The 14048-nt window shown below is 38.3% G+C and overlaps 1 protein-coding gene across 2 annotated transcripts in view; it reads left to right on the top strand.

Annotated features, from left to right (window-relative positions):
- Positions 1–14048, top strand: part of FMN1 (formin 1) — a 581640-nt gene that overhangs the window by 326621 nt on the left and 240971 nt on the right. For both annotated transcript variants that reach the window (XM_006831807.1, XM_006831808.1), the window contains one exon: positions 10239–10326. In XM_006831807.1, the coding sequence (XP_006831870.1) occupies positions 10239–10326 (88 nt within the window). The remainder of the gene's footprint in view (positions 1–10238; positions 10327–14048) is intronic.

Genomic DNA, 14048 nt, shown 5'->3' with positions numbered 1-14048 from the left:
TAGCGACCCTGTACAGGGTTTCCGAGGGTGTAAATCTTTACGGGAGTAGAAAGCCTCATCTTTCTCCCGCGGAGCGGCTGGTAGTTTCGAACCGTTGACCTTAAGGTTCGCAGCCCAATTCGTAACCACTACGCTACCAGAGCTCCATATATATATATATAAATAAACGGGTACAGAAATCATACTACTAAATCTGAAAAAAACCATTCAAATGTTAGAATTAAGCTATCCACATGGTCTAGTACACATTTGAATGTGTTGATTACTAGTTGTTGTTGTTAAGTGCTGTCGAGTCGGTTCCAACCCATAGCGACCCTGTACAGGGTTTCCGAGGGTGTAAATCTTTACAGGAGTAGAAAGCCTCATCTTTCCCCCGCGGAGCAGCTGGTAGTTTCGAACCGTTGACCTTAAGATTTGCAGCCCGATTCGTAACCACTACGCTACCAGAGCGCCTTAGAGGTGTAGAAATTAATCACTTTTCTTTCCAGACAAGGAAGGCTTCCTGAAAGAAGAAGGATTCTAGGCTTCTCTTAATTCTGCAGCTGAGTCAAACTTACTTGGCCCAGCATACTTCCAATATTCATGAGCTACTCAGAATCATATATTTTCACTTTTTCTTCAGGCAGAAAGCTGACAATATGTAGAGAGCTTCCGTAGATGTGAAAATATCACTGGACCTGGCATGAATTCACTCTCAGTCTGTCTGGCAAGACTCTTCTAGCTGAGTGGTCAGGGTGTGGTTTTTCCAGTGTAGGAAATCTGTCTTTCCATTTCTGTCTTAATACCTATTCAGAGACAGGGTTGCTTTTCTTCGTTTTCTTCTTCTCCTTTTCTTTTAATCCACATATGTAAGAAATAATAATATTTTGGATACACTGACTGGAAAGCACAGGTTTAGACAGTGTGGGGCGTGGGTCCTCTTTTCCTTCTCTGGAAGGCATTGCGAAAGGTCCTTAGGCACTATAACAGTGCGCATGTGTGACATGCCCTAATCCGGGCATGCAGGGAGAGTCTGGAAAGGCTTTGCCTCAAACTAGGCATGTCTAATAGGGTTTAAGGCAACTTGTGAATTTGCCCCTGCACAAGGTCGGCTTGTAGGTCAGTGCAAGGCTGCATAAATTGCATTCTCCTCCAGATTATAATTATCCCTAGAAGTCCATGTGTTGCCAAGTTCAGCTGGCTCCAGATAGGAGCAAGACAAACTGAGGACTTGCTAGCATTCCTCAAAAATGGAGTTTTCAAGATTTGATGTCAGGCATCTCTTATTAAACAAATGATGGCCTTGAAGTGTATGCAGGGGCTTTGTTAGGGGATGGTGACCAGCTGTTGTCTGCCTCCAAGAGCAGAAAAAAGATTGTTTGAAATGGAAGCATGAGGAATTTGAGTCAGACTTAAAGTGAGACAGTCCAGCACCCAACATTGTCTCATATTACAAAGTGGTTTTGAGGATTATTCAAATCAAGTAATATGCACATGAAGACAATGAATTAAAAAAAAAAAAAAGGGTATTAGGAGAGGTTATGGACAAGGAGTAGGATGTAGAATTTAGTGTTTATTTATAATAAGCTGAGGTATGACTATGTTTTAATTTATTTGGTATTAGAAAAAATCCAGATGTATGTACATGTGAGTGTAACCTTAAAACTTCTTAAAGTGTGAATCTTTTAAAGAAAGGTCCATCCTTATGTATCTGGACTTCTGGGCCAGCCCAAAGACGGAAGGATAAATTAGGCAGTATTTTCCAGTGTTTTCAATGCTAAGGGTTCAATGATTCCAAAATCCAATTCAAGCAGAGTCTACATTAGATGATCAAAATTTTACAACTACTTATATTCTCCAGTAAATGTTTTCTTAAATAGCTTTCCTGAACAGCTTGAAGTAGGCACTTCTTTCCATGAACCCACATGAAATGAAATCAGGTTGGGAGCTTCAAGTCATAAATTCTGCCTGCAGGCTTTACATAAACATGGAAATCGATTAAGTCAGCATTCATGTTACAAAGCTGTGGACTAAAAAAATAAGGAATCCCACCAATCTCCAACCCTTAAATGTGAGTCTAGCCCTCTAGTCCTCTACAGTATGAAAGCACATTTTACTGATTGGTCTTACTTCTTAATTCCATCACCCTGGGGGCCATCCAGAATGGAAATGATATCCTTTTTCTATGGTTAAGCGGAACATAGGTTACAATGTAGTTTGGAGTTCTTGGGCTGCAGACCTTCTTGTGAATGCATTATCTCTCAACTCCTCTTCATGGAGAGATTTTCTGACGGTGATACCTTGATTTATATTTCAGGGGAAAAGCACTAAGTGTAACACTCTTTTGGGAATGCTTTCAGGTGATGCAGTGGAAGACTGTACCAGGAACAGACATGTGGTTACAAACTCCCACTTTTCAATAGGAGTCCTGGCACTTTCAGGGACCTAAGGAACAATTAAAACCCAAACCCCATTACTGTGAAGTCAATTCCAAATCTTAGTGACTTTGTAGAACAGGAAACTATCCCAGAGGGTTGATTTCCAAGATTTTTAAGTTTTACTACCTTGGATCTATTGTTGGGTTCTAACTACTAAACTTCCCATGAGCAGCCAGTGCTTATCCACGGCACCACATGGGCTCTTAAGAAACAACTAGAAACTTTTTATGTTACTGATCTTTGTAACTGGTGGTGGTGATAGCTGTGTGCCCTGGAGTCAGTTCCAACTAATAGTGACCCTGCATACAGTTTCCAAGGCTGTAAATCTTTGTTGATGTTGTTAAGTGCCATCAAGTCTGTTCCAACTCATAGCGACCGTGTATAGGGTTTCCGAGGAGTAGCTCATGGTTTGAACTGCCAACCTTGTGCCTCACAGTCAAGTACTTATCCTACAGTACCACACTAAGAGTGTGTGTGTTTATGTGTGTGTGTGTTGTTGTTGTTGTTAGGTGCTGTTACTCCTATACACAGTAGAAAGAAACACTACCTGGTCTTACATCATCTTCACAATTGTTATGCTTGAGCCCATTCGTGCTGCCACTGTGTCAGTCCATTTTGTTGGGGATCTTCCTCGTTTTCACTAGCCCTTAATTTTTCCAAGCATGATATCCTTTCCAAGAGAATGGTCCCTCGTGACAGCACGCCCAAAGTACGAGAGACAAAATCTTACCATCCTCCCTTCTAAGGAGCATTCTGGCTATACATCTTCCAACACAGATTAGTTTGTTATTCTGGCAGTCCCTAATTTTATTCACCAATACCTTACTCATATGTTTTGATTCTTCTCCGGTCTTCCTTATCTATCTTTCACATGCATATGAGGTGATAGAAAATTCCATGGCTTGCGTAGTTGCACCTTAGTCCTCAAACTGACATCTTTGCTCATGAACACGTTAAAGAGGTCTTTGGTAGCAGGTTTGCCTCATGCAATGATTCATTTGAATTCTTGACTGCAGTTTTCATAAGCATTGATTGTGGATCCAAACAAAGTAAAGTATTTGGCAACTTCTGTTCTCTATTTATCATATTATTTATTTGTCCATATATATAATTTTTTCCTCTTTTAAGCTAGTCTTCATACTCCCATTAAACAACAATGTGTGTGTGCCTAATTTAAAAAAATCTTTCTATCCTCCAGTATACTAACATATGATTTTGCCTATTGTAAGTGCTGTGTAATTTGACTGATGGTATTTCAGTAGTGGTGTGATGAAGAGTACGAGCCTTAAAAATAGAAGATTGGTCTCCTGACTTTTCAAATAACAATGAGTCCACCAAAGTGTGATACCCATCACTTTCCAAAGCTTGGTGAGGGACCATGACAGCTTAGCATACTAAAGTTCAAAGTAGACATGAAAGTCTTATCTGTATGGATACAATTTTTCATTTATATTTCAGCTTAGATTGTTATATTGTCAGGAACCTTTGAATTAGGTCATATAACTAAAGAATAAAATGCATTTTAAGCATGGGATAATAATAAGAATGCATGAAGAATGAGTTGGTGTTCAGGAATTAAATATTTGATTTGTAAGTGGTTTGATATAACTTTTGTGCTTTAAATTCCGTTGCTAATAATAATAATAATAAAAAAATCACTTACGTTTCCTACATGAACTGTAGGAATATTAGATATTGGAGAATCTCAGGCAATTTAGGATTCTAAAGATTTTCTAGATAATGATTATGATCATTCTACAATGCTCAGTAGCTAAATATGCAAATATGAAATGTATGGTGGATTGAGTTTAGCTTCTTTCAAACTCAGAATACTTCAAGGAAGTCAGTGGATTTGGATGAATGTTGTTGTTATTAGGTGTTAATGAAGTGGTTCTGACTCATAGCAACCCGCAGTATGACAGAACAAAATGCTTCCTGGTCCTGCATCTTCCTCACATTCATTGTTGTATTTCAGCACATTGCTACAACCTTGTGTTAATACATCTCACTGAGGCTCTTCTTTCTTGCTGATCTTCTCCTTTACCATGTAGAATTTCTCCTGTAAGAAGTGGTTCCTTCTGAGAACATGTTGAAAGTATGTGAGCCTAAGTGTCACCAACCTCACTACTAAAGAGCATTCTGGCTGTACTTCTTTCAAGACATGTTTGTTCATTCTTCTGGCAGTCCCTTTTTCAGTTTTCTTCACCAACATCACTATTCAAATGCACTGATTTTCCTTTGGTCTTCTTATTTCACAGATTTCACATGAGTATGAGCCAACTGAAAATGCCATGGCTTGGGGATGGACGCATATTAGTCCTCATGGTGATTTATTTTAAAACTTTAAAGAGGTCTTTGGCAGCTCTATGGACCAGTGTAATAATACATCATTTGATTTCTTGACTATTGCTTCCCTGGATGTCATTTCTAGGTCCAACTAAAATGACATCACTGGCAACTTAAGTCTTTTCTTCCTTCATTATGATGTTGCTTGGCAGTTCAGTTGTAAGGACTTTTTTTTTTCTGTTGATGTTAAGATATAATCCACACTGAAGGTTAGTCTTTTATCTGCATCCGTAAATGCTTCAAGTTCTCTTTCCTTTAGTAAGCAAGGTTGTCTCATGTGTGTATCACAGGTTGATAATTGTTCTTCCTCCAGTCTTGATGCCTTCTTCTTCTTATGGAATCCAGCTTCTTGGATTAATTTGCTCAGCATACAACCCTGATGCATATCTTTTCTGACTTTAAACCATGTAGTAATACTTGAGGGCACTTAACAAAAACAACAAAGAGGAAGAAGGACATTTACAAAGAGACTGCTGTGGATGAGTCAGTTTTCTAAAGAAAGAAAAGGATTGAGAACTACCTTTTACTGCACCCCTACTAAGAATTAGGTATTGTGCTTCTTTGCACACTTCCACCCAAATGGACCACAATATTGTAAACTTTTATTCCTTTAGTGGTTCCCTGTGGACTTCTAGAGAAATAACAATACTTCATTCTTAAAAGTCCTATAAAATTAATTGGGGTCATCTCATTGCTAGGGTATTAAAGCAGTGGGCACAGAACAGCTCTGGTCCAGAAACAGAAGAACACTTTGTTCTGATAATCCAGTTGTCATTTTTGATCTTTGAGGTGAAACCTCACAGCCTTCATATCCGCATATAGACCTGTCCTCTGAGGGAGGCATTTACGTTTATAGCAAAGTAGCTAGGGAACAAACATTAAGGAGGGGAAAAGACAGGAGCTAAGAAAACTGATGGAGGATCAAACAAGGAAAAGAAAAAGGCAGAGTAAAGATTTGGAACATGATATAAAAAATATTTTTATAAAAGATGCTCAATAATTATTATATTGCTTTATATTTGTAATTAAAAAATAATTACTAAGTTTCAAATCACCACAATCCAATTTATGTTAAACATTCAGTTATCTGAAAATTCCCCTGGTTTTTCTTTTTTGTTTTTCTTTATATGCATACTTGGTAAATTAGCTTCTAAACACACAGAGTGAATTTCAAAAATTCTTCTCTGAAAAGGAAGGCATATGGCTAAAAGATAAAATAATATAGGTGGTTTGATTTTTGGTTTTTATTCTCCCCAAAACAGTTTGTGGCCTTACATCAACAGGGAACTGCCAAAAATTCAAGTGAAATTCAGAAGAGGACAGACTCAGAAGAGAACAAATTCAGAAGAGAAATGAGGGCTATCATTGCTCATGTCGGCTGGATTGTAGTTTAAAAGCAAAGACTATCAGTACAATACTTAACCTGTGTTTTATCTACTTTACAAAGGCCTTTGACTCTGTGGATACTAACAAATTATGGATAACACTGAGAAGAATGGTAATAATTCCAGAACACTTGTGCTCAATGTGAAACCTGTACATAAACCAAGTGGCAGTCATTCAAACAGAACAACTGTATGTTTTTAGTCCATCATCTTTTTTTAGACACCCTCTTACCAAACACCAGCCATGTCAAGTCACGAGACAGAATTTCAGGGGTGGCTGATGGTGGTAACATCCGGCGAAAATGAGAGCATGTGGGCCTGTTAGCTTCCGTAGTAATCAGTTCAACTGACTGAATATGGAAGCACAGACAGAATCTCAATTTCAGTTTCAATTTCTCTTTTTCCTGGTTTTCTGTCAGTCCACTTACAGTTAAAACTTGTTTTTATTTCCTTTATTGTTGCCTATCAGAACAACTTGTATTTGCACATTGTCCAGTAGGCAGAATGTGCTACCAGTGGTCTTCACAGCCCTAACAGGAGTCCTGGTGTGGCGCTGTAGGATCAGCACTGGACTGTTAACCAGCAGTTCAAACCCACCAACTGCTTCTCAGAAGCCCTATGCAGGGTCACTATGAGTCGAAACTGACATGATGGCACTTAACAGCAACAACAAATGGGACAGTTTGGCATGTGTTTATTTGAAGAAATGTTTGCACCTCAGTTATGATCTTGTCATGACTTTGATTCCTGCTTCCGTCTCCTTGACATTTATATATATATATATATACATGACTGTCATTCTGTCGGCCACTATCCTGGACATTAGGAATAAATATAGTCACTTCCCAAGGCCCTTCTTTTTGTTACTTTGCTCCCCAAGTGGTTCATGTTTTCATGGTTTGATTTTATTAGCCTTACTGACTCTTAACGGCAATTTTACCAAAATGACTCTATGCCACTTAGCTATAACCTTCTTGAGGTCAGTTACTAGGTCTATCTCGTCACCTCTGCATCCTCAGTGCCTAGAGAAAGCATGGAACATAACAAATATTCGCTGAGTGAACGAACTCCTAGAAGAGTATTTAGAACTTATGTGTGCTTTCTCAATGTTACCTTAGACTTTCTGTTAATCATTTTACTTTAAATTAGCCTTCTCTGTCTACCTAATGGGAATTGTAGTGTGGAGCTATAGGATAAACACTGAATTCTTAACCACAAGGTTAGCTAGTTCAAACCCATCAACCGCTCCTTTGAAATTCTATACAGGGTCACTATGAGTTGGAACCAGTTCGATGGCACTTAACCACAACAGCGATCTACTGATCTACTAAGTAACAAGGAGTCCTGGTGTGACGCGCTAGGATAAGCACTGAATTGCTTACCATAAGGTGGCAGTTCAAACTCCCAGCAGCTCCTTGGAAACCCTAGTTAACTGTGAGGTATAACCAACTTGAGGGCACTGAAAAACAACAATCTACTAAAAAGAAGGGGTCCTGGTGATGCAATGGTTAAAAGCCTTCAGCTGCTAACCCATAGGTCAGCAGTTCGATCTCACCAATCACTCTACGGGAGAGAAAGGAAGCCGGATGCTTCTGTAGAGAACATTACAGCCTTGGAAACACTTTGGGGTCAGTTCTACTATGCCCGAGTTGCTATGATTTAGAATCAGCTCTACAGCAATGGGTTTGGTTGGATGGTTGGTTTTTATTTTTGCTTTGTTTTGTCTTGGTATTTGCTGCTAAAAAGCCAGCAATTATTTTTTTTAAAGAATTTATTTGATTCAAAAGAGCCCTGGTAGAACACTGGATTATCTGTTGGTTACAACTACAAGGCCTGTGGTTCGAACTTTCCAGCCACTCTACTGGAGAAAGATGAGGGTTCCTGCTCTCATTAAAGATTTATAATATTGTAACCTATGAATCGGGCTGCTAATCTCAAGTTCAGCAGTTCAAAACTTCCAGTGGTTACGAGGGAGAAAGATGAGGATTTCTGCTCCTGTAAAGATTTACAGCCTCAGAAACCCTATGCAGGGTCGCTATGAGTCAGAACCAACTCCACGGCACATCACCACCACCCACCCCTAAGGAGCTGTTCTACTCTGCCATATGGGGTCGCTGTGAGCTGGCACCAACTTGATGGCCGTGGGGTAGGATTTTTGATTATCTTAATCTTTTCCTTCTTTGCTTTTGCTATCATCAATGAAAAATAGACTAAAAATAGCAAGCACTTTTATTTCTTTTTACAGCTGCTGAAATTTTGTGTCCCTCAAGAATCTTTCTCTACAGCTAATGTTGAAATGATTAAACACACTAAACTAAAAACTCAAATTTCCCTTTCATTTTGATTAAAGCTTAGGATTGACTTTAGATCTAATAGTTATTTAACAGTAGCCATTCTAAGAAGGAAATGAAGAGACAAAGGGCAGGCAGTAAGTGATTCTGGATCAACTGATAGGTAGGTAATTAGGCAATTAGATAATCTAGTTTAGAACAGACTCATGCTATTCCTTTTTGTCCACCCAGCAAACAACTGTGATAGTCTGATAACAATATAAATAGAGATGCTTCTTATTGTTTAGGCTTCTCTTCACTGTATTTTGGTATGTCTCTATGAACCAAAGGAATCCTAGTATGACCCTATAGGATAAGCACTTGGATTGCTAACCACAGGTCAGTGGTTCAAACCCACCAGCCACTCCTTAGAAACTACACAGGATTACTAAGATTTGGAACCAACTCAATGATACTTAACAACAACAATATGTACCTTGGTGGGAGGGAAGCATTGCTGTTTAGATTATATTTTGCCTAGGAAAGTGCATTAAAATCACTTGTTAGGTTTGGTGATGTTTTGTGTGTAGTGCGCTTTCTATTTGATTTTCGTAAACCTGCTTCACAAGAAAAAAAGATACATATTTTTTTTCCCTTCATGGCTGCTTTGTGCTATTAATAGCTGACTTGGTTTTCTAGGTTTAGAGGAAAACAAAGCAATGAAACACTCTCCATGGAATTTTCATTAAGTTTGAAAAAAAAATTGTGAATTATCTCAAGTTTCTAAAAAGATTGTAAAAGTTGATATATGTATATGTTTTATTGTATAAGAGCAAAAGTAAACAATTGAAAATTTAAGCTCTATCTGCAAAGTCTTACACTGTTTATATTGATGATAGTACAGTCAGGAAGCACATTAACTGTTCAAAACAAGGACCTTGGTACTTTAGGAAGAAGAAGTTGAATTCCATGGGGTTAAATAGTTTTTCCAGAGTCATGCTGAACATTGTTGTGGAGTCAATTCTGACTCAGAGCAACCTAACGGGACAGAGTAGAACTGCCTCATAGGGTTTTCACTGTAACTCTTTATGGAAGCAGAATGCTACTCTTTCTCCTGGGAACTCGCTGGTGGGTTGTAAGTGCCAACTTTCAGTTTGCAGCCACAAGCTTTACCCACTGCATCACCAGGATCCATTTTAAGACCATTGTGCTAGTAAATGTCTCAGTCCAGTTCAGAATGTTCTTTCCACTAAATCACTTGGTAGGCATCATAGCCAAGAAGATCTGAAGCTATGAAGTAACTTAAACAATAGCAATAAGAAAATATGCCTCTCATAAGTGGAAACAAACCCACATTGCATATGAACTACAACTTAATTAAGATGCATTTGTATAGACAGATAAGAGGAAAAGATTGTAACGATTCTAATGCTTATATTCATCCACTGCCACCTAGTTGATTCTGACTCCTAGTGACCCTACCCCTATAGGGTTTCCAAGATGACACATCTTTACAGGAGCAGACAGCTTCATCTTTCTCCCTCGGAGTAGCTGGAGGGTTTGCACTGCCAACCATTTTTTGATTAACAGTCCAACCATGGGTGCTGTGTTATCCTTTGTTTTCTAGAATGTCGATTGTGGATAAGTTACTGTCAAGTCCAGGTATTACTGAAACAGAGTAAAGTGCCGATAGAATCAGTCAGTTTAGGTAATTTCTCGGGGTATCTGAAAATCTTAAAGTTTTGGTATGCTTGAAAGATTTGTATGCTGAAAGATTGCTTGGTCATGTCTGCTCATATTCATGGTTTTCAACATTTCAGATCATCAAGCTATTGGATGGAAAACGGTCTCAAACTGTGGGGATCTTGATATCAAGTCTACATTTAGAAATGAAGGATATCCAGCAGGGTAAGTCTTCCACATTATTCATTTCCAACTTTTAAATATAACATTTTACTGCAAAATTTTTCTAACTTAATACAGAGAATGTTCAAATGAACCTGTGTTTTAATGTTTCCTGTGTACCCAATACCCATCGACAAAATCATCAATCAACTCATTTTGCGCCCTCTTATATGTCTTCTCCCCAGCTGGATTGTTATGAAGCAAATCTCACACATTTTATAGTGCCATCTGTTAAAAAATATATATATATTAGTACTATCGCTAAAAGATACAGAAACTTTTTCCAAACACTAGCGATGCCATTATCATCCTTTTGAAAATATTATTAATAATTCCCCATTATCATTAAATGTGTAGTTCTAATTGCTCTGAGTGCCCATATACTAATTATTCATCTGTTCATTTACAATTCATTTGAATGGGGACCCAAATAAGTTTCATGCAGTGTCATTGGTATATCTGTCAAGTTTTCTGTAAGCTCTAAGTTTTTACCCTCCATTCTTATTTTCTTTATAATTTATTTGCTGAAGATACAGTGCAAAGGATTGCTTTTATATGGTCTTCTTCACCATGGTCTTAAAACTCCCACCAAAAAATTGTGTGGGCCTATGCAGATAAGTTGCTTGTAGCCCATCAAGGTGATAACTTGCTAACAATGTAAATAAGGTGCATTGCACTTTTGTGGGCTTGGGGTCATACAAATAAGGTGTTTGGAACATTAATGAGGAGATTGGTCAGCTTTGCTATCCCACTAAGCTTAAAATGAACCATCCCAGAGACAGGAAGGGGTGGGGGGCACTTCTATCACCATGAAGAAGAGATGGGGTAGAGTGTGCCCTTTAGGCCCAGAGTCCCTACAGTGACAACCTCATAGACCCACCAGACAGAGACACAGAGCTGTAACACTGGAGATGTTAAGAGACCATGAGAATCAGTGGCAGCGAAACAGTGGCAACAGGACCAAAAAACCCTCAGGATGTTTCTTAGCCTATGGAGCAAGAAAACTGAGTGCTTGCTGGCAGAGTGAAATGCCTCCAAGCACATGTCAGTGGAGCTAAGCTTGCCAATACACAGTGAGATCTGAGTGCCTTCCAACCAAGGCTAACTGGCTGGCTGGGTTTCATCTGGTATTTAGCCATAGAGGGAAAGATTTTTGCAATACTTTACCCAGTGGAAAAGAAGGCTGGCCAGCCCAAAATGGTCCCAGGGGCCAAGAGGCTGAGGGCCAGGGAGAGCACGGCCAGCCAAGACGCTCTCCTGACTTACTTCTCTATGAAATCCCATAATCATGAGTATTGCCTATGAGTTCTGTGTGACCATCATTGCAGTGAATTATCGAACCCAGTAGAGGGAGTAGAAATGGCTGGGAGAGGTACAGCCAGTGTCAGAATTGGTCAACAGTTTACAGAGAAGGCGGTATGCCTGACTTCCACCTCATAGCAATCAGCCTTGTGCTGTTAACGATTTGTCTTCCTCCTCATGAAGTTAGACAAGATTATTGTCATATTGTCATTTTTTTCATGTTCCTCTGTTCCTGTGTGTCCTGTAAATTGTTAATTCTATCTAGAGATTTAATCTGATTTTGGTTTAATTTGGGAGAGAAGAATATCTCATAGGTACTATTGTATATTCTATCAGGATATACAAAACATCTGGTTGTTTCCTTTTATGTTGTTAGCGATGATTATTGCCTAGATCTCTTATTTCATTAGACATTTACACAATAATGTACACATTCCATCATTTCCTTTCACTAGCTGGACATCTTCTATGGAAAGATGCTTTCCTTCATCAACCATTTGATTATGACATACTTTCTTAATTCCTCTCCACCCTCCTTTTTGTTTTTTTCTTTGTTTAAACCAATAAGACTATTTCCACTGGGTTACCTTTGGCTCCATTAAAAAAAAAAAAAAGACATTTTTAAAGAAAAATTTAGTTGTATGTACTTTTGTTAGTTTCTAGAAATGTGGACAAATAACCCCCTTGCTCTTCTGAAATTTGTATCTTGCATAAAGCATGGAAACAATACTCCCATTTCTTAGTAGACCATTAAATGTAAATCTTTATTTTGATATGCCATTTATAATATGGTCTGAGTTGTAATACAGTTTCTCTTCTCTTCAACAGTTTTAGTAGAATTAAACATGGATGTAACAGTGGAGATTCTGAAACCACATACATAGCCCTTTTGGCTTCAGTCTGTCTTACCTCAAAGTTGTTTTACTTTGGTAGCCAGCAGAAGATTCCCATAGGTTCAGAACCAAAAGACCCTTAATATACTTCCACAAAATGCTTTTCCTTTCAAGGAAGCTTTTTTTTTTTTTTTTCCTGAAATACATTAAACTTTTGGTATATTGCAAACTGTACAAGCTCTACATAAAATCTAAACTATCCTAAATTACTTATGATCACTCCAGTAAGCTGGTTTATTTTCAGTGTCTAAAATCAATAATGGAACTGAAAAAGTAAGTGTGAATATTAAGCCTCAAAATATGATTCTAGTAGTTGATCGGAGTTTGAGACAAAAAGTGATAATAAGGTCAACCCAGAAGTATTTTTCACCATCTTTAAGTATTATATCTTCTGGACGAATTGAGTTCCTGGTGAATGTAATACTAGGATTAAAAACGAAAGAAAGAAAAAATAAAATAAAATAAAGAACCTAGACATAGGAGCTTATAAAATGTTACTTGGGAAGGGGACTAACTTTTTTGATGTAAGCAGGGATTCTTGAGGTACAACAGTAGATTCTAATACTAAACAATACTATTGCTGAATCTGGGAAAACCATGCAGATTAGAGATTTCACAATGGGGCATCATATTAGATTTTATTACTTCTTTTTTTTTAAAAATGTAGATTTTATTACTTCTTGATGTATTAGTTCATCAAGTTAGTTTTTGTTAAGAACTTGATGGCTAAGTATAAGGTTGGCAACTTCAACCCACTCAGCAGCTCCATGGGAGAATGACCTAGCAGCCTGCTCATGGGACGCTTAGAAAACCCCATTCTCTCACACAGAGTTGCTATGAATTGAAATCAACTCGATGGCACTGAACAGTAACAAGAACAGTTCTTTTTAGACACATTCTTCTATAGCACATCAGACCTCAACATAGAAAAGGGTGTCCCCAGCCATGTGATATTTTAATTTCCAAAGCAGGACCATAAGCCTTCCTGTGGCATTCTAGTCTTATTGGACTGAATATTCATTATGAGCACAATAGAATAGTAAGTAGTTCACCCAGACCTTTCTCCAGCATTCTTTTCTGAGGAAGAATAGGCTTACACGAAGTAAGAAGTAGATATTTATTTCAGCATTGAAAATGTCAATTACAGTATCATAAACTTGTAGGCTTTGTGGGCAGCATTATAATTATTTATTCTGCCTCAAGCACCTCCACTGCCCACCTCAGAGAGCTGGCTCCTAAGTTCTGAAAAAAACACAACAATCTCCATTCCATTTCTTCATTTAGTAATACATTCCAGATGAATATGGCAGTATAGCTGGAGCTTAATCTTCCTTAGGAGTCATTTGACTGACACTGGCATCTGAAGGTCACTTAGGTGCCTGAGCTGTGTCAGTTCTACTTCATTCTGAACCCATGTCTGGTCGTGAATGGAATGCACTTGGCCTTGTGTTGTCATCCTGATGAAAGGATTCCCTGTGCTGTTGTGGGCCTAAGATGTTTATTGTTATGTTAGGAGGGATGCCTTGAGAT

Source organism: Chrysochloris asiatica, unplaced genomic scaffold, assembly GCF_000296735.1.
Source record: "Chrysochloris asiatica unplaced genomic scaffold, ChrAsi1.0 scaffold00004, whole genome shotgun sequence".
Lineage (NCBI taxonomy): Eukaryota > Metazoa > Chordata > Mammalia > Afrosoricida > Chrysochloridae > Chrysochloris > Chrysochloris asiatica.
This window is presented reverse-complemented; position numbering and strand designations above follow the sequence as displayed.